The 21,539-nt window shown below is 37.0% G+C and overlaps 1 protein-coding gene across 3 annotated transcripts in view; it reads right to left on the bottom strand.

Moving 5' to 3' along the window:
* pkn2b (protein kinase N2b) overlaps positions 1–21,539 on the bottom strand; it is a 53,514-nt gene that overhangs the window by 16,752 nt on the left and 15,223 nt on the right. For 2 of the 3 annotated variants that reach the window (XM_051896982.1, XM_051896980.1), the window contains exons 2-6: positions 20,527–20,827; positions 11,325–11,479; positions 6,227–6,350; positions 5,975–6,132; positions 2,186–2,399 (exon numbers count right to left, since the gene is read on the bottom strand). In XM_051896982.1, the coding sequence (XP_051752942.1) occupies positions 2,186–2,399; positions 5,975–6,132; positions 6,227–6,350; positions 11,325–11,479; positions 20,527–20,827 (952 nt within the window). The remainder of the gene's footprint in view (positions 1–2,185; positions 2,400–5,974; positions 6,133–6,226; positions 6,351–11,324; positions 11,480–20,526; positions 20,828–21,539) is intronic. The other variant, XM_051896981.1, reaches the window with a different exon arrangement.

The following is a 21,539-nucleotide window of genomic DNA, read 5'->3' on the forward strand; positions in this document are numbered from 1 at the left end:
TGACAGAAATTTCATTTTTGGGTGAACTAACCCTTTAAACCAGGATTAGGCCTTAGTTCAATTAGGGCATTTAAGTAGCTTTTATAAACATGCCTTAGAGAGAGAGAAAAAAAAAAAAAAAACATTACTGGTGTGGATTCAGATACAAAACAATGGCACTGACATATTTTAAGATATGTCAGTGCAAGTTGATTTCAGTTAAAACAGCTCAAACATACATTTAAGCTGGGACTAGGCTTAAGCCTTGTCCGTGAAACCGGGGGATACATAAAACAAACAATACATAAAATATGGTCAACGGCAGTTCAAACATACACTTGCTTGATGTGTGACAACAAACCTCATTGGTTTTTGCAGAAGCTCAAACATGCTTGCGTGATTTCTTGAAAAAGTGCAATATTGAACTTTGTGCATCCGCCATTGTCATCGCATGTTAATGAACTCCCCCCCCAAAAAAAAAACTAATCTCTGCGCGTTTTATTTTTCATTATTCTATATATTTTGTACTTTTATAACAAGAGATGCTTTTCAGTTTTGTAGCTGATTGAGACCAAATACCTTTTTTTTTTTTTTTTTTTTTTTAAATCAGCCCTACAAAAACAAATGACCTATGCAAGACTGCATTCTGTTTACTGCTTAGTGCTTAATACACTAAAGGAGGCTGTACCTCAAGGGGACAAAATGCTGCCAGGCGGAACTGTTATTTGCACTACTGTCTGTTTAAACAACAAAAAAAACAAACAAACAAAAAAAAAAACTAGCATTGGGGATCTGTTGCTTTTTCCTGTTGTACCGAACTCGTATCGAACCGTGACACCAAAACCGAGGTATGTATGTAGGTACGAACCGTGACTTCTGTGTACCGCTATACTCCTACAGCCCAACTAAATTTCACTATATTATTATTATTTTTTTTTTTTTAAAAAGGTTACCATGCATCATGCTCGGAGTAACAGTATAAATAAATACTTCATGTCTTCAAATCCATAAAGTCACCATCATTTCTCTGAATAAAGTGTTTGTATATTATTTCCTGATGTCTTTTTGTTGACCAACATCCACATCAGACTCTTGGAGACCCTTAAAAAGCCACAGGTCAACTCAAATTCTATAGCTTTTTACTAGCATGACAGTTTGCATAAGAATTAAGTGTTATTTGTATATATTGCTGAGCCAATTATTAATTTAACCAATGTTGAAGTAGTTATCTTTACTGCTTCGAAATACATGCTATTAACGAAAACATTTACAGTTACTGTACGAATAAAAACAGTATTGTATAACAATTACACAACTACAGTGAATAACTGTACATGGCGAATTAAGTTGCATGCGCATGCCTTAAAACATAAATCTGTATTCAGATTTCAGAAGAATCATTTTGACTTTTGTAATACAACTGCTGAGGTGTCCCATCCGTCAGCTGATCTGATATTCGCAACAGTAACTTAATATGCAGGGGAAAGTTCCGACTTTAAACAAATAACCATTTAAATGTTACGACGTTTGCGTTGTAAAAATTTACAGGGAAACTTCAGATATATATATATATATATATATATATTTAAAAAAAAAAAAAAAAAAAAAAAAAAAAAAACACTCACTTGTTAGGCAATGTTTTCTCATTAAAATCAGATGATTTCCTATTACTTCAATAGAATGTGAGGGAATACCAATATGGCAGGGTGGTGGCTTCACTTTTTATGAGCAATCCTCCATTCAAATATACAGGACTTGGTCTTGGATGCCAGAAATTGCTGCCAAGTCTGTGTTGAACAGACTTGAAAGGGACTTTGACAAGGGTGAGAAAATGATGACTTTTCTTAACATGCTTGATCTTTCTTTTTTCTTTTTTTTTTTTTTGTCTATGGCTGTTTTCAAACATTTAAATAATATAATATAATAATAAGTATATCTTCTACACTTCTGTGTTTTATGAATGACAGCTAAAAGATGCACTGTGCCACCTGTTAAATTTGGTTTTCATTCAGCCTGACAAATATTTGATTTAAATGGTTTTGTTTTGAGATTCACTTCACTTTTGCACTTCGCTCCCAGTGTGAATAGGATTTAACCCTGTTACAAGCTGGCATTGTTAAAACCAAAGTAAAATGGGACCAGTAAACAACAACAGAGTTCAAAACCCCTTGAGAACCATGTGACTGTATGAATTATGTTTTGTTACCAGTCAGAGCAGCAGGTTTGGCCACAGTGCTGTACTGGTTGCTGGTGGACATGATGCTTTGGCGGGGACTGAGAGGTGGGGAGGACACCATGGCTAACTCCTCCATAATCAGATTGCCCTTCGGGTGATTTCTGGGCAACTCACTGAGTCTCTGCTCAAGAGAGAACTTCAGCAAGTCTAGCTTCTGACTGGACTCATTCAAGCGGGCTTGAGCCTGCAAGACAAAGTTAGACAGCGTTTACAAATGCATACAGACATAAATACACACATTTTGAATGTAGTCAAAAAAACCCTCTAATGACCTTTGAAAGACATACCGGATTTAGAATCTGTCACAAAGATAAACAGTTCTACATGCGTAACATTGGCAGTGTGAGTGGAAAACTAAATCTATGGGACAGAGTCTGGATGTATGCTACAGTTTAACAAATAAATTCATTACTAACTTGTGGCAGTTCTGCACAAATTATCTTTCTCAAATAAATGTATACCAGAAATTATTGCAGATTTTTTTTTAAACTTTTGTAGATTAATATTTGCTTTAATTGTAGTTATTATTGTGTGTAGGAATGTCCAATATATTGGTACCAGTTATGGGCTAATATTAGTGATTTTGGTATTTATCAGCATGGGTACATTTTGGATATTAAAAAATAAATAAATAAATAATAATAAATAATAATAATAATAATAGTAATAATAATAATAATAATAATAATAATATTGCCCTATATTGGATATTTTGCAGTAATATACTGCTCCACATGAACTCTGCAAGTGCTGTGAGTCCCTTATAACATATTTGTAAACGTAACATGCCAGCAGCACTATTCATTTCAACAGATTTGTAAAGAGCATTAATAAACCTGTTTCCAAAATAAAAGCCATTTGAATATGAAGAAATTATGCAAGTATTAGTATTGTAATATTAGAGTTGTGGTATAAAATAAAATGTTTATTTTTAATATTCATTTTATTTTACAGTACAATAGTATTACAATATCTTTATTTAATAAAAAATATTAAACAAAATAATCACAATCATATGATGATTAAATTATCATAATTATTATTCAGTAAAAAGTAAATTTTTCAGCTTTTTTTTTGAATATATTTTCTTTGCCAATGCACCCCCCCTCCCCAACAAAATCATCCCATTAATTCTAGAATTATTCATTCTTTTCAAACAGAGCTATATATATATATATATATATATATATATATAAATCTCTTAAATATACACAGATGAGCTAAGACATTAGCGAATAACACTGATCATCTCCTAACAAGGCCACATATTAAGGTCTGGGTAGATTATATATTAAGCAAACAATCAGTTCTCGTAATCAAAGGGTTGGATACAGGAGAAATGGGCAGAAATAAAGACCTGAGCGACTTTGGCAAGGGCCAAATAGTTATGGCAAGGCGACTGGGTCAGAGTATTTCTGAAACAGCAAGGCTTATGGGTTGCTTCCAGTCAGAACTGGTGAGAATTTACCAACAGTGGTCTGAGGAAAGACAAACCACAACCGGCGACAGAAAGGCAATCCTGTCTGGTTTGAGCAAACAGAAGGTCTACACAAAAACACAAAATTGTAATGATGGTTATGGGAGGAATTTGTCATAACACAGTGCATCGCACTCTGCTATGTATGGGGCTGCATAGTGGCAGGCCAATCAGAGTGCCTATGATAACCCCTGTGCACCGTCGAAAGCGCTCGCAATGGGCATACGAGTGTCGGAACTTTATCTTGGAGGAGTGGAAGAAGGTCGCCTGGTCTGATGAGCCCTGTGTTCTTTTACATCACGTGGAAGGCCGCGTACGTGCGCGCTATTTACCTGGGGAAGTGATGCACCAGGATGCACTGTGGGATGACAACAAGCCAGTGGAGGGAGTGTGATGCTCTGGGCAATGTACTGCTGGGAAACCCTGGGTCTGGCCATTCATTGTTGCAGACCAGGTTGCAGTCCAGACCTGTCAGATCCTGGCCTCCAGATCTCGATCCAGTTAAGCATCTGTGGAATGTGCTGGACCAACAAGTTCGATCCACGGCAGCTCCACCTCACAACTTACAAGACTTGAAGGATCTGCTGCTAACGTCTAGGTACCAGATATCATAGGACACCTTCAGGGGTCTTGACAAGTCAGCACTGTTTTGGCAGCATGCAGAGGACCAACAGCATATTAGGCAGGAGGTGGTCTATATATATGACCACCTTCCTAATATTGTGTTGGTCCCCATTTTGCTGCCAAAACAGCACTGACCCGTCAAGGCATGGACTCCACTAGACCCCTGAAGTTGTGCTGTGGTATCTGGCACAAAGATGTTAGCAGCAGATCCTTTAAGTCCTGTAAGTTGCGAGGTGGGGCCTCCATGGATCGGACTTGTTTGTTCAGCACATCCCACAGATGCTCAATTGGATTGAGAATCATCATTCCAGGCCACCTTCTTCCATTGCTCCTGGTCCAGTTCTGATGCTCACATGCCCACTATTGGCACTTTTGGTGGTGGACAGGGGTCAGCATGGGCACCCTGACTGGTCTTTGTTTATGGTCCCCATATGCAACAAATTGCGACGCACTGTGTATTCTGACACCTTTCTATCAGAACCAGCATTAACTGCTTGAGCAATTTGAGTTACGGTAGCTCGTCTGTTGGATCGGACCACACGGGCCAGCCTTTGCTCCCCATGTGCATCAATAACATGCTTTGATTAAATTCTTAATGGTTGTGTAAAAAAAAAAAAAAAAAAAAAACTTTTTACCTGGTCAAAAACAGCTATTTCGGTGCATGTCCCTTTAAATGATAATGAGCTATTGTTCACCCCACCCCTATCTTCCGTGGGCGGGCTGTAAACACTATTTGGCAAGTATTGCATTGAACTCACCATTCTTATTTATATGATTACTTAACGATTAAAATACCTTTGAAAATTACTTGTTAGTCATTAACTAACACCTTTATAAACCTTATTGTAGTGTTACCATGTTATCTTTACATAAAATGTACATATGTAATAAGACAATCACCTTAATGAATTGTTCATTATAAACATGCAGTTATGAATTACATTGAGAAGTTTCTAAATAGAAATTATATATTTGTTCGACTATTATTTTGATAATGAACAAGCTTTGATGTCACGTTTGCAGTGCTTTGTTGTGTGTGTGTGAGGCGCCGGCGCGATCAAACAGCAGTCTTTGCAAGGGACTTGCCTCATCATCATGGCAACGGTTCTTGGCCAGGTCAGATTATGCCAGTTTGTTGTTGTATGTTGGAAAATTATACCACACTGCTCAGACATTCCCCAACCCAACAAACGCCAATTAAACGTTCAGTCGGGTGAAAACAAACTCCGACCAACGGCAACAGATGTTACTCACGTCTTCTGGAGGTGAAGCTGGATCACGAACAGTTACAGATCCATCCTTCAGGAACTTTTTAGCAAAACAAACTTTTTAGCGCAGACATAAACGCATATAGGTAGATCCGGGGGCGTATTCCCTTCAAAAACAAACTTAATCCACTGCGTCTTCAGCGGCTCAGATGTCGAGAGTAAAGGACGACTGCTATGTTCATTCTTATATCCAATAACAAAACGCCTCAGTCGCTTAGGAGATATTCTTGTCTACACCTGCGTGGCATCGAAACAATGGCGGACTATTTACAGCTCACTCAGGGTGGGTCTATGCTAAAACGGCAGTGTCCGTCAACAGTCGTGGGAGGGGCCTGTGCAAATTTCAATGAGATGCAACTATAAAAACACTGATTTAGAAATGAAGCCAACCTCTGAATGAGCTTTCTTCTCCGTCACCTTCCCTGTTCCTAACAGTTTCATCACGTTTTTGGCACCTTCTGCCACAGCAGACTCTATCCGGAAGTGATGTCGTAGCTCTTCTATCCTCAGGTCCAGGGGGCTGATGATAGGCTTGCTTGAAGTCACTGCTAAAATCAGATTTATGTCTTCTTACCACACTTCTGCTCAATTAAAGTGCGAATCATAGATATAATTAGAGAGGAAATCAGCTACACCACATACCATCATTGTTCTCGTAGTTCATCTCGCTGGTCTGGCTGGCTTTGAGGATCTGCATTCGAATGAACTCTATCTTTGTCTTGCTGTCTTGAAGCATCTGCTGAGCTGCTGCGAGCAGTTTGCGGTCCTACAGATGTAGCCACAGGAGAAAAGTAAAAACAGAAGAGGAGTTCAGAAAAGAAAGAAGGAATAAAATACGCACAAATAGCACTTTACAATGACAGATAGGCTATTTAAAGCTGCAGTCCGTAATTTTGCCTCTTTGTCGCCATCTCTGTTTGAAACCTGCAATTGCAGTTGTTTGCAGAATTATATTTATGTGCGTTGTGCCTTGGCACAGCTCCACGGCTTCTGACTAACTGAGGGAAAAAAAAAAAAAAGCATTATAGTAAATCGCGCTGCCAATGGTGATTAAATCTAACGATCGCTTAGCTCATATCACGTCAAACCGTGCAAATTATTATTATTGTTTTACTTCGTTCTCAAATTGTTAATGTTAACAACATCAGCATTGTGTGACTATGGCCCGGTTTCACAGACAGGGCTTAGCCTAAGCCAGGATTAGACCTTATTCCAATTAGGATATTTAAGTAGCTTTTATAAACGTACACTACAAAAAAAAAAAAAAAAAAAAAAAAAAAAAAACATTACTGGTGATCATCTTGAGTCAAAAACAATGGCACTGACATTTTTTAAGATATGTCAGTACAAGTTGCTTTCAGTTAAAACAGCTCAAACAAGCATTTTAGTCTGGGACTAGCTTAAGCCTTGACTGTGAAACCGGGGGTAAGTGTATTTAGTGTGTATTAGCGTTACCTGTAGATTTCAGTTTCTGTACAGTCTAATCAATAACATTAATTTGTTATACCATACAATCCGCCATCAAAACGATAAGTTTAATTATTGCAGCTGGTGTGAGAAAAAGCTATAAATGATCCACCTCACATGCGATATAGCCTACTAGCTGGGACTCCTTTATGTATACAGACGTGACGCAATGATGCAAAGACAAATGGCGACATGCCCACCAGTACCACCCAAATTATAAAACATTATTAGAAGATTACCGTTGTGAATCGGGCTAAGGTAAACACTGGCTAGTTTTGAACACTGGCTGGTTATGTACATGCTCAAAAATTGATTTTGGATAATTTTAACCAAAAAACAGTTAAGGAACTGCAGCTTTAAAGGGTCAGTTCACCCAAAAATGAAAATTCTGTCATTAATTACTCAAACCCGTAAGACTTTCCTTCATCTTCGGAACACAAATGAAGATTTTGATGAAATCTGAGAGCTTTCCGTCCCTCCATAGACAGCTATGCAACTGACATTTTGACGTTTCAAAAAGTTCATAAAGAGATCATAAAACTAATCCATATGAATTGAGTGGTTTAGTCCAAATTTTCTGAAGAGACTCGATAGCTTTATATGATGAACAGATTTAATTTAGGCTTTTATTCACATTGGTCAGCGAATATAAACAGAAGCTCAAACGAACCTGCTTGACATCTGAGAACAAACCTTTTTCGGAAGCTCAAACGTGCTGCGTAACAAATGAGACTGAACCTCATTGGTTCTCACACCCGTGTTTGAGCTTCCGTTTACCACAACTGATGTGTGAGTTGATGAATCTTTATATGTGAATAAAAGCCTAAATTTAATCTGTTCATAATATAAAGTGATCGTGTCTCTTCAGAAAATTTGGACTAAATTCTCAATTCATATGAATTAGTTTTACTATCTCTTTATGAACTTTTTGAAGCGTCAAAGTACCAATTGTGTAGCTGTCTATGGACGGACAAAAAGCTCACAGATTATCAAAAAGATCTTTGTTTGTGTTCAGAAGATGAACAAAAGTCTTACAGGTTTGGAACGACATGAGGGTGAGTAATTAATGACAGAATTTTCATTTTTGGGTGAACTATCCCTTTAATGCAGATCTATAGTTCATAAACCTTCAATATAAAAACGAGATACAATTCAGTTCAAATTCTATTCAGACGAAGACGTTGTCAAAACGATCCCTGTTCACATGGGTCCGCAAAAATGATTTAAAACGCTGTATTTAATAAAAATGTATGTCCTGAATGTCTGTATTATGCATTAACTGTTTAATTAAAAAAAAAGTCCCTGAGGCCATTATGTATTGCGCATTTAATCCCAGTTGAAGGTGCTGCATGTCGTACCTAACACTTGCAATATTGCATGACCTCTCATACCTTATTCTTAATTCATATTCTTAGTATTTCTTACTTTTTATGATTTAAAAGTTATTAAAGTGAAACCAACAAATGAAAACCTTGCTGTCTGTCTGAAGTGTCAAGGGATGTTTCCTAGTCAAACCAAGCATTCAAATCTAGTGACTGTGAGTCAGAAGTCTCTCTGGACTGAACTTCCTGTAAGCAGCCATTAGAGGCTGACGTTACCTTAGAGGCCTTTCCTCCGGATGTCTAAAGCATGTTGGGAACCTGCATGGAGGACTCACCACTTCATCTTGACTAGACAAAACCCACATTCCAGTTGATTTGTGTAATTTTTTTTTCAGGGCCTGATATTAGCTTAACCAATGGTGAGAGTTTGGGACAGGGCTACCTGTTTGGCCCAGCATTAAAAGACGGGGAGTTTTTTTTGTTTTTTGCAATTCGGTCTGGTGCCACAAGTGGCGCAAATAGGACACAAAGCAGCTTTAAAAGTTCTTGAACAGAGCATTCATGGGGCAAGAGAAACGTAGGAGTATCTCTTAATCAGTGTGAGTCGAATGAAGTCATGTGCCGTAGTGCTGATTATGTTTTCGTGACAGCTTTTTGGAGGGTACTAAACTGTTCATACATCTGGAAATGAGTCAGACTCCCTTGTTCTGTCTCCATATGTTTATCACTCCATATATCCCCCCCCCCCCCCCCCCCCCCCAAAGACTGTGCTGATTTAACAACTCCTTTGTGAGTCCAAGATGATAATTTTAGCCACAGAGCCTCTTTAATTAACAGCGTAGTTCTTGATAAAAGGGAGGAAAGGAGGGTCAGACACTCAAGGCCAAACCAAACCATGAGAGTGATTCTGCTGATACTACATGTATGTATTGAGAGACACTACATGCACAGTAACTAGCACTGAAGACTGATTTCCTGAGGGGGAGGGTGGAGAAACATAACTGAACTGTTCTATTCCAGTTCTCCTTAATGTCAGCTGCACCCTAGGGGGTTACAACCATGACATTGGCATATGTGTATAAATGAGTCTGGTCTGGCTTCCTTTACCTCTTTTGGAAAAAGGAGAGGAGATTTCATCCAATTTTAGAGGACACGTTTGCTAACATGTGTTTTCATTTCTTGGGATGGATCTTCTCTCACAAGATCTTTAAGAGATCAAATGGTTTATCTTCTCTGGGAGTAAGAGCAAAGTATAGTATTTAGTGTAATTTAAACCTGAAGTGTGTATTTTATATATATATATATATATATATATATATATATATATATATATATATATATATATATATATATATATATATATATATATATATATATAAATATAAATAAATAAATGTAAAAGCACAACATTGTTTTTATTGTGAGTTTACAGAAATAAAAGCAAACCATTTACAGAATTTTGTATTATTCTTATCTGTATGACCAAAAATGACTTGCACCATTAATGACTAAAAATGAGTATTTTAAGTTAAAGGGATAGTTCACCCAAAAATGAAAATTATCCCATGATTTACTCACCCTCAAGCCATCCTAGGTTTATATGACAATCTTCTTTCAGATGAACACAATCTGAGATATATTTAAAAATATCCTTAGTCCTCCAAGGTTTATAATGATTGTGAATGGGAACTCACATTCTGAAGACAGAAAATGCATCCATCCATAAAAAAAAAAAAAAAAAAAAAAAAAAAAAGTAATCCATACGGCTCCAGGGGGTTAATAAAGGCCTTTTGTAGCGAAGGGATGTGTTTTTGTAAGAAAAATATCCATATATAAAACTTTATAAATTCGAATAACGAGCTTCCGGTGGACGACCGTACGCATATTGCGCACGTCAATTTGGGCGGAAGAACAACCTTTGACCTGAACGCAATGACGAACGTGGAGGCGAAGAGGAGAGAGCAAAACAAAACACTGATCACAAATTAGAGGTCTAAAACGAGAAATTTTAAAGAGAAATGTCGGAGGATTTCAATATAAGAGAAGAGGAGCTTGAGTTTGTTGCCCAGCCATATTTGTTTGAACCGTGAGAGGCGTCTAAGCTTACGATACTCCTACATCCTGCGTCATGGGTTACTGATTTGGCGCAAGTCAACTTGCGCATTCTGCGTACGGTCGTCTACCGGAAGCTCGTTATTCGAATTTATAAAGTTTTATATATGGATATTTTTCTTACAAAAACACATCCCTTCGCTTCCAAAGGTCTTTATTAACCCCCTGGAGCCGTATGGATTACTTTTTTTTTTTTTTTATGGATTTATGCAGAATGTGGGTTCCCATTCACAACAATTATAAACCTTGTGATCTCAACGCGCTCCTTGTGATCTCAAAAGTGATCTCAACGCGCTCTCCACACATTTATCTAGGTTAATGTGAAAGCGAGTGGACTTGTAAACTTGCTATGTTTCAAGTGATAAGCCATATTTGAGGTCGATGAATGATGGGCGAGTATTTGGATTTCGTGCCATTAACGATCTGTCCGCCTCAGACTGCTTGATTTCAAGTTTTTTTTTCCTTTCTTCCTGCGACTAATACCAGTTTTGGTCGACTAAGCCTCTTCTAGTTGATATTTACACACATATACATATATATATATATATATATATATATATATATATAAATATAAATATATATATACATATATATTATATACACACACATACATACACAACCCCCCCGCCCCCCCCCCTTGGATATTATTTTTTACAATTCCACTTTGTAACAGTCAAATACAATGCAACGCGACACAAAATACAATAAAAACAAAAAAACGTCCTGGCCATTCTTTCCAGACAATTTATGTCCATCAAAATGACTGTTCTTATCATAAGCAAATACATTAAGCTACACAACCCACACACACCACAGTTCCTGTAAATGCAGGGTTCTACCTTGGAAGAGCCGTTGGAATACATTTGTATCATATTTTCTGCTCCTTGTTTCACTTTGAGCTCGATGTCGGCCTGTTTCTTCAGAGCGGCCAGTCGGCTATTGTTGGTGGACGTCCGGAATTCACTCTTGGGGGTGTCTGGGGTTAGTGGGTACTCTGACATTGAACAAACACAAATCAACATCAAAGAGTTAATAAAGCATTAAAACAACAATAAATACAGCATGTTTGAAATGTTGCAGAAATTACAGCGACTGTTAACACATGGGCAGGAAATGCACACAAGATAAGCGAAACTACGCTTGATCCTTCAGGGCAGGTAGGAAATGCTAAATGCAGGAATTTTTTTTTTTTTTTTTTTTTTTTTTTTTTACACGATAGTAAGCCACAAACAACTACACTGAAAAAAAACTGTAACTGAGGATGACGCTAACAGTCTGATTAACTTTTAACTAAGTTCACATTATAGCCAAGTCTGGCCACCTGAACCACCTACTTATCCAGAAAGAGATGGAATACAGTTCTGCTTGTGAATATCTTGTTTAATTGCCTCATAAGTGCCTTAAACTAAACCAAGAACCTCAGACCATAGTGTTTAACCTAAGGAAGAAAAAAAACCTTTAGGATATAAGTAGTATTGTGACAACAGAATAATCTGTGACACAGGCATAATTTGCGGGTGGGACATGTCCCCACCACTTTTTGCCAGGGTCTATATTGGGATGTATCTAATACAAAAGAAACATCTCTAGTTGATTAGCAATTAGTTCGTTTGTGTTAAAAAATAGGCGATCTGGTGCTGGGATGTGTTGTTTTTGAAATCATGTTGAGTGCTCGTTGCCACTGTTACCAGTGGCGCAATAGTGTTCTCTTGGTGCTCGTGCACACTGTGCAGTCTTCACACGAATGAGCGCTTCAATCTACGCTGTTGCGGAGACTATTCGTTCCGGTAAAATTACAAAAAATGCACATAAACGTGTCCTGCTCTTGATATACAATCACTGATGAACATCTTTGGTTTTAATGGCAAAAAATAAATAAATAAATGATACGAGGGCAGATTAGAACCCAGAACCTCTGGCACACTGAACAAAAATTCTACTGCTAGTCCATCAGGACAATCTAACATTAAGCGCGGATCCACGTATTTATTGACTAATGTAAATACTCCCGAGAATAACAATATAGTAGTATAGTAGATATAAGGATGAAACTATCATATTAAACATGAGGTCTATGTCGATAAATTGTGCATTTATTATTGTAATAATACAATTACAATACAAACCCCCGCCACCACACACAGTCCTCCTGTCCCACCCACTTTTTAAAACAAAGTTACACCACTGTAAGGTGATTATACACAGGGCAACTTTGAGCAATGTTGCCGAGCAAAGTTGCTTGGGCACTTTCCTATTGAGAATGAGCAACAAATTTCTATCTGGATACTTTAGATCGGTCATGGGCAATTTTTTAAGATCCTCCAATCAGAATGCTAGCAGCCGATCACTTGACCAGCTTGGAGATTTCGGAAAAAATTCAAACAAGATGGCGGCCTCTCATCGGCAGGGGAGTGAAGAAAAGGAGCGTGAACATATATTTTTACGCTGGTAAGTTGTCATGTGTTCAACCCAAAACAGGGAATTTACCTCATTTAATGCTTAAAATACCATCAGGTATCAAATTTAATGCATGTAGGCTGTAATTTAGCCATCTAATGTTTTCAGTTAAATACTAAAAAGACGCGGTATGTTTAACATCTGTAGTGGCGTAGGCTGTAGGGCGTATGGTATGTGAAAGTAGCTTTTGACACAATCAACACGGTTTCGAATCCACCTTTTGCCAAACTCACTCTTCTCCCTTTTCCCATCACAAATCAGATCGGAAAGGCATTTATATTTAATAAAAATTAAGAAAATATCTGAAAAGTTGAAATAAAGTGCCTAACAAGTGTTTAATAATAAAGTATTTATTGGATTGGCAATAGATTTGCTCCTCTCAGATTGGTTGCTGCCAATTGTCTGTTGCCATAATTAGTTGCCCTGTCTCTCACCAGGTTGCCCGTTGACAGCAACATTGCCCAGCAACATTGCTCAAAAAGTTGCCCCGTGTATCATCACCTTCAGGGTATATAACATAAAGAACATTTTACCTCCTTCAAGCCAAAATCACAACTTGTTAAAACATGTAGCCAAATATTATGAGGGAGTTTTTTTTTTTTTTTTTTTAACTTTAGTGTTTGACGAGTTGTGTAATAAACAAAAATGACAATGATATAATTACACCCAGTGAAGGACTTGTGCAGGCAGGAAAAATGCAAATGTTCTCTCAGGTGACAGTGTGCCAGTTTCTCAAAGACTCTCTGTGAGAATAACTAGGCCATCATGGAAAGACTTGCACAAGATTGAGCAAACATAAACATGAACAGAAAACACCTAAGGAGAAAAACTGAAAGAACGGGGCAAAACTGGATTGTCGGTATTAAAGGTTCTTCATCTTTACCTAAACAAGCAATACTGAAACTACTCAAATTCGCATACGATTTAAAATTTGTGATTAAGTTAGTTTGAAAGGCAAATGATAAATGGCTAATTTCTCTCTCTCCCTCCCTCACACACACACACGCCATACATTTCAGGCTTGATTCATGATAAGATGAGGTTCAGAATGATGAGATCATCCACTCATGTCCTGACAAGAGCACGTAACCACAAATTATACACCTGCAAAGATAAGGTGGAAGCCCTGTTTCTGACAGCCCTGTCATGACATATAGAGGACCAAGGTGAAACTTGTGTAATGCTATTAATGTAAATACATTAATAAAACAAAATTCAGTGACACCAATAAGTTGATAGCTGGCATGAAATGCACCGTGACATGCAATACTAAATCTACGGTTTTAAATAGCATTATGCCAATTATTGACATGCAGTTTATATATACCTGAATACCTTAAACAAAAATGTGACCACTTACAAGAACTAAAACACACTTAAAATAATCAAAATCCATGATTGCTTATCTCAAGCTTGCTGTTCCACACAAATATGCAAAATCTATGCAATGATACACAAAAATTAATATAACAATATAACCAGCAATAAATGATACTCGTAGGGTTGTGTTTTATTTAAAGCATTAAAAAAAAAAAAAAGAAGATTCAAATAAAGCATTAAAATCAAGCTTAAATGCACACATCTGATCTTTTCATCAATTTGAAATCATTTGACTTGGAGCAGACGACTCCCTGCATGACTGACATGTTGGGAATTCCCATGTATTTATTCATTGATCCTGAATGCAAAGTGATGATTTCAGATTTATGAGCAACACAACTATATGAGTATACCAGAATCCAGAATATTCCTGTGTAATAGTTTGGATGAATAAACTAAGACATGCTCATTCTTTTTGTTATTCTCTTCTGGAAATACTGGAGATGCTCACTTGCACCATTAATACTTATTTCACTTCTTCCAATTTACTTGTTCGGCATAGCTATTTCATGAAATGTATTATGTGAGTTCAGTGGTTCTACCTTAATATTCTCGTCACTTTATAATATTAAGGTAGAACCACTGAACTCACATGAACTGTTTTAAACATTTTTTTAGTACCTTAATGGATCTTGAGAGAGGAAATGTCATTGCTTTGAATGCAGGCCTCACTGAGCCATCGGATTTAATCAAAATATCTTAATTTGTGTTCCGAAGATGAATGAAGGTCTTACGGGTGTAGAACGACATGAGGGTGAGTAATAAATGACATTATTTTCATTTTTGGGTGAACTAACCCTTTAATGAGACGAGGAAGAGAGAAGAGCACAGGATCACTCACTGGACTAAAAACACTATCCAAAGGATCCTAATGCTAGGAATGTGGTTATTTTATTTATTTTCAAAAATGTCTCAGTTGAGCATTATTTATTTTTATGCAGTACATTTTACTGTGGATTCTTTGGTAAATCAATTGCAATTTTGGAGCAGGCTTTGCAAACAGACATTTACAATATGGACTCGACAGTAATGTGGCAACATGTAAGTAACAGTGTTAATTCTAAGGCCGGATCTGTGACCAGTGATTTCTGATTTGTAATGATTCATGTACAGTCAGATGTTCTTTGTAGGGCTGCACAATTAATCGGACGATTAGAGAAAAAAAAAAAACAAAAAAAACATTGAAATCGCGCTTAAACGATTTGGCTTAGTGCGATTATGAAATCGCAAAGCTGCGATTATTTTTTTTTTATGCGCAGCTTGTCAATAAAGCACAGAGTTTGAATCATTTATAATGTGCATTTGAAAAAGCAACACGCGTCAAACATCTTTCCAGACATGAGAGGCATTTATTAACATCTTGTCCAACAAAGACAACATTTAATAACATGTTTTTGCTCCAAACTCACTTCATAACGACAGCTGAGCATCCTTCTGTGAGATGATGTGGCTTCTTACACAGAATAAAGCAGTTGTGCGTTTATTAGTCATGTTTAATCAATCAAAACGTTTCAATCTTCCGTTTATTTAGTATGGGATTTCATGGAATGACGCGTTCTACTTCGGCAGCAGAGCATATTTGCAGTTTCTGCGTGAGAGCGCCCTCTGGCTTTCAGATGGAGAAGCATTTACTACTGATCACAGAGCCGTACAGCTCTGACAAAGCTGCGCATAAAATAATCGCAGCCTTTACCAAATCGTGCAGCCCTAGTTCTTTGTCTATGTGCCAGTAAATCAAACCAGTGATGACTTAAACGTCAACTTCACATTGTTTCTCTTAGTAGGTTGAAGTTTATCAGTTCTGGACTCGTGCCAAAACTCCCGTAATATTCAACAAATCTCTTATTTACAGTGTGTTTGCACTGTTAGTTATGAAAGCATTCGTTAGTGTGCAGAAATCGAATTGCAATGACAAGATCGCTGAATTCATGTGCTCAACAAGTCTGTGATCGAAACTTTCTCATGCCACAATCTAAATATAATGTCATAGATGTAAATATAATCAATGCTTTACACTTAGTTAAAGGCGCAATATGTAAGAATTTTGCAGTGAAATATCCAAAAACCACTAGGCCAGTGTTATATATTGTTCACTTGAGTACTAACAATACTAACAAAACTATTTGTAAATCTTGAGAAAATTGCAATTTTAACCAAGGATCCGGGACGTGTGAGGAGTCGCCTGTCAATTGCGTCATACCCATGTTATCCTTGGTTTCCGGTTTTATTTTGTAGAAAGCATGGAAACACCAAAGACGCTTTAATATATTACGTTTTAATAGACAAGGGAACAACTGTTTTGATATATTTATAGACAGAAAATTAATTATTGTTATATAGCTCAACACATTTGATCTTATTGTTTAAATCTAATTTTCTTGATTTTTTTTTTTTTTTTTTGCAAGTACCATGCTTTACAAAGCATGCCATTTATCAACAAGCCATCCAGCATTTAATATGATATTCTAAAATTGATGTAGCTTACTGCAGTGTGCAACAAGTATCTCACAGCAGCCGCCGAGCGAACGCACAGAGTAACGTTATAATAATTTTCAACACACTCAAATGTATCTAATATGATAAACAGTGCCGTGTTACCTCATACTCGTGACTGGAAAAGCGGAAGCGGCGCTGGAGACTGCAGGATAATAAAAGTTCCGCTGCTCGCGGCGTGTGTTGCACAGTCGCTCCAGCGGCCTCGTTCAGCTCCCGCAACATTCGGTTTTGCTGCGCTTCATACTACAGTAACGTTAATAATCGCATCCATGAACATGATTTCTGCCCGAGACCTATCGCAATTATTTTCCAACGGCTGTGAGGTGAAGACCACATGTCCCAAGATTCCACGCTCAAACTTGGCGTCATAAAGCTACGCCTTTGTTTTGAATAGGCCTCTAGCGGACAGAATTTTACATATTGCACCTTTAACCTTGAGAGCTGTAATAGTAAAAACGTGCTAAAAGTTTGAGAGAGTTAAACATGTAATACTTAGCTATTTCATATGCAAAGATGTTAGCCAATCACAGCAGTGGGCGTTTACACTAAAGTCTCACAGGAGACAGAGCGTTCAAACAGAGTGTTCAAATCAGAGGGCTAAAATCAAGGTAAGAAAATTGCCTTTTATTTCTAAATTATGACAACTTTTGATGTAAAAAGCATACTAACATTATAAGTGCACCATAGGAAACAATCTAAAACAATAAAACAATGCAGTTCATGACCCCTTTAACAATTGTCAAGGTCATTGGTTCAATTCCCAAAGAAATGCATTTAAAGGTGACCTATTATGCAAAATTCCCTTTATACAGTTTTTGAACATATTTGTCCGCAGTGTGTACACACAACCACACTAATGTGGTAAAAAATCCATCCATTCCATGTTATTTTCCCCATAAATCTGAAACAGTCCCAAAATGAGCCATTCAGGAATGTGCTCCAATGTAACGTCACATTGAAACAGGCCCCGTCCACGACTGGCTACGGAATCTGCCCTATTAGCTTAGCTCCTCCCTTAAGTTAGCTGTACACAGTCTGCCATGTTTATCTCCTTGCCAGAGAAATTAACAGCAGCATTCAAGAAAATGTATTCTTATTAAAGCTACTAAAGTTATTCAGTCAAGAGCAGTGACTGATTTTCTGTTTTTCTTTTGTTGTTTGATTCATATTAACAGCATATATACAGCAGTAGGTATTGTACTGTACTGTATTATGTTATAGGTACTGTATTATGCTGCTGTCACTTTAATACATAGATCTAATATACATAGAATTTTTTTCTCTGCCGTTTAAATTCACAGACATAACCACAGTGTGTTTGTAAACTTTGTGTGTTTTTGACAGTTTAAGCGCAATAAGACGCAAAACAGAAATTAGTTTAATACTCACGGGATGCGCTGTCCGACAGCTTTCTGTGTTTAAACTGATATGGCTTTAAAACGCATGCAAATAATAAACTAATAAAATATTGTGAATTTTTCACAATCAACAAAAAAAAAAAAAAATTGTTAGTTTTTGGCAGAGTATCCGGGGCATGAGCTGTAAATGCACAGCACTATTTGCAGCAGCTCATTTGCATTTAAAGATGCATGCACGAAAACCGCATGTCTTTGCCTCCTGTCAAAAATGGGCATTTACAACATGGTATGATGATCTGTGGGGTATTTTGAGCTTCACAGACACACTGCAGACAACTGAGACTTATTACATCTTGCAAAAAGGGTCATAATAGGCCCCCTCTAAGTAAGTAGACATAAGTCAAACAACGTGTGTGTGGGTACACACAAAAAAAAAAAAAAAAAAAAAAAAAAAAAAAAAATCAAGCAATGTAGAAGGGAATTCCTCAGCTAATTATACTGAGATTTAGGATTTTCAAAAATAACCTTATCTAGAAGAGTGACTCATGCAAGGAAAATTGTTATTGCAATCTTTTTATAAACATACAGCACAGTGATTTGATTTTCATGAAGCGTTTTTGGAAGTGACCAGGAAAAGTCTCACATTTGCCATGGGTTTACCCACTACTAAGTGCCAGGAAAGACACACTTCCTGTCCTAATTCTCCTCTAATCCCTCTATCACCCTCCCCCTCTTCAAGATGGGCAGGTCGCTTCTGCCAGACTAATAAAACCATGCATTTAAACACACCATACCATAAACATACACTGAATTTAAAAACCTAAAAAGAGTCAACAAATGTTTTGGTTTGATCGAAGAACAATATCTATAACAATAACTATAAACAAAGTTTTACAAAACTTTAAATGCATACCATAACTATAACAATAAGAATACAGAGGAACAATGTTGTTGGAAATCACTTTCACAGATTATGAACATTACCACATTCAAGCATGCACTGCAATTATGTTCATGGAACATAACTGAACTGCATTTAGAATAAACAAGCCTCTATACTGTTGGTGTAGACAGGTAATATAGTTATTTTAGTTATCGCTCTTGGCCTTAACCAAGAACACAGCTGGCCTTAACCAAGAACAAAGAATACAGCTGGTGAAACCGTAACAAATGCATGTGTATACAGAGAAACTTAAGAAATGATTCCAAACACAACAGAAGTCCCCTGAAGCGCTACTAAAAAAAAAATTACAGCTTAGCAATCATGAGTCTGCATTCATCATTTTCTCAAAGTCCACAAACAGTCACACTATAGTATTATGTCAAACAACAACGCCAATGAGTATAATAGAACACTTTCACATACAAAGATGCAAAGACAGAGACACTCCATTCTTGGAGTATTGTTTCTTTGCATTCATTTATGATTAACTTAGCAGGTCATATTATACTACTGTAATATTATCAATAATAAAGTTCAAGGGGAAATAAAGACAGCCGCATAAATAAACAGTGTTCTTCCTCCAGTAACCGGTTATGGTTCAAATAAGTAACATCAAAATTCAAAAGCAAGCCACTTGTATAAGCAAAAGCGCAAATACAAAACCATCTATTTTGGATAATCCCTTAAAGCCCTGGCAAATCATTAACGTTGTTCTTTGATTTTTTTTTTTTTTTTTTTTTTTTTTTTTTCAACAAGAGTATATTACAGGGTAGAGTAACACCCATGGATAACGGTTGTTTTAGATACAAAGCCCTTGGTTGTACAACCACAGTAGAAGAAAAATGCTGTGGTTGTACCAGTTGTACAGAGACAGTATTAGACCATAATAACATGGTACTTGAATGCATACCATTATACTGATGATAACAATATTTATGTACCATGTTATTTACATGGTACCTCAACGTAGTTCAAAGAATGCTATGGTATTACCACAGTCCAAAAACATGGTATTGCCATGGTACCATGTAAAATACATTCTTTCTTAAAAGACAATGTTAGACTAGTTTTGCAATCCATCTTTGCCATACAATAGCATTTTTTATTTAAACTTTAGTAGATTCATTTTCTACGCACTGGTTCAATCTATCTGTTTAAACCAACTGAATCAACTATTCAATTTAAAATGTTCCTCACATTTAAAAGATTTACTACAATAAACGTATACATTTAATATTGTTAAATGGCTGAAAAATATCAAGATATATCAATCAGCTCTATTGCTATGACCCCAAAAAAGGGAAAAAGTATGATTTGGTAACTTTTTGGTGTGATTAAAAACAAATATACAGATATACAAAAGCTAAAGAGACATAGATGGAGATGAAGGAGTGAAGTCAGCCATACCTACAACCTCCTCTGGGTCCTTCACCACTATGTGTGCATTCAGTTCCTGAAGCTCCTGATGCAGTTCCTCCACCTTCTTGTTGGACTTTTTAAGCATGTTGTCCACATAAGCCAGACTCTTCTTATCTGTGGTCACCTTCCTCAGGTTCTCTGCTCCTTCTTTGATCTTCAGCTCTTTGCGGATCTCTCGTTTTATCTGATCCTTGATCTCATCCAACTTTTGCTGGACCATAGTATCTGAGAGGTCCAGATTATGGCCGAGACCCAGGCGTTCTGAAACCATCTGACCCCGAGTATCACCCTGAGGAGCAGGAGAGAGAAAGAGATAGCAGAAATGTTTACAATTATCTGAAACATTCATAGACATGGAATGCATCCTGGAATGTAGCATCATTCTCAAGATGCAATGTAATGGCAAGTTCTCAAAATAATAAGTGGTTTGCATTCTGTGAGTAATATCCTTCTATGCTGCAAAATGATGGGAATTTGCTTTCACATACACGGTGGTGTACATGATCCGGTTCAGGTTGTTATGCAATGGAATAAAGTACTAGCTAATCAGCTTGAGGAGGCCCAGAGAGCTCACAAGAACAATGCAACACCTTCAGACAAGCACAAGGGTCAATGACAAACAAGAGTAAATGATTAAGAAAAAAAAAATTAGTTTAAAATACACGTACAAAGTTTTATAGAAATGTTTGCGGTTGGAGAAGGATTTGGTTTTATTTGATTTTGAATGATTCAATGACAAATAAATTTAAGTCACTTTTGCACATAATGTATAGATAGCATAGCCTACACAGACACATTCACTATTATTTGTTTTCATACAGCTTAATATTGCACATTGTTTAGAGGACAACAGTGAGCAGGATGTATTGCCTTTCTGCCTTTATTTGAGGGGAATGGGACTGGGAAGGGACCACGAGGCGGGACTCAATTTCAGGTGGCTTGAAGCACAATTGCGCCGTTTGTCTGTCCACAAGGCTATGGTGCAAACAATGTATGATATT

The sequence above is a fragment of the Ctenopharyngodon idella genome, chromosome 6 (genome assembly GCF_019924925.1).
Source record: "Ctenopharyngodon idella isolate HZGC_01 chromosome 6, HZGC01, whole genome shotgun sequence".
Taxonomy (NCBI): Eukaryota; Metazoa; Chordata; class Actinopteri; order Cypriniformes; family Xenocyprididae; genus Ctenopharyngodon; species Ctenopharyngodon idella.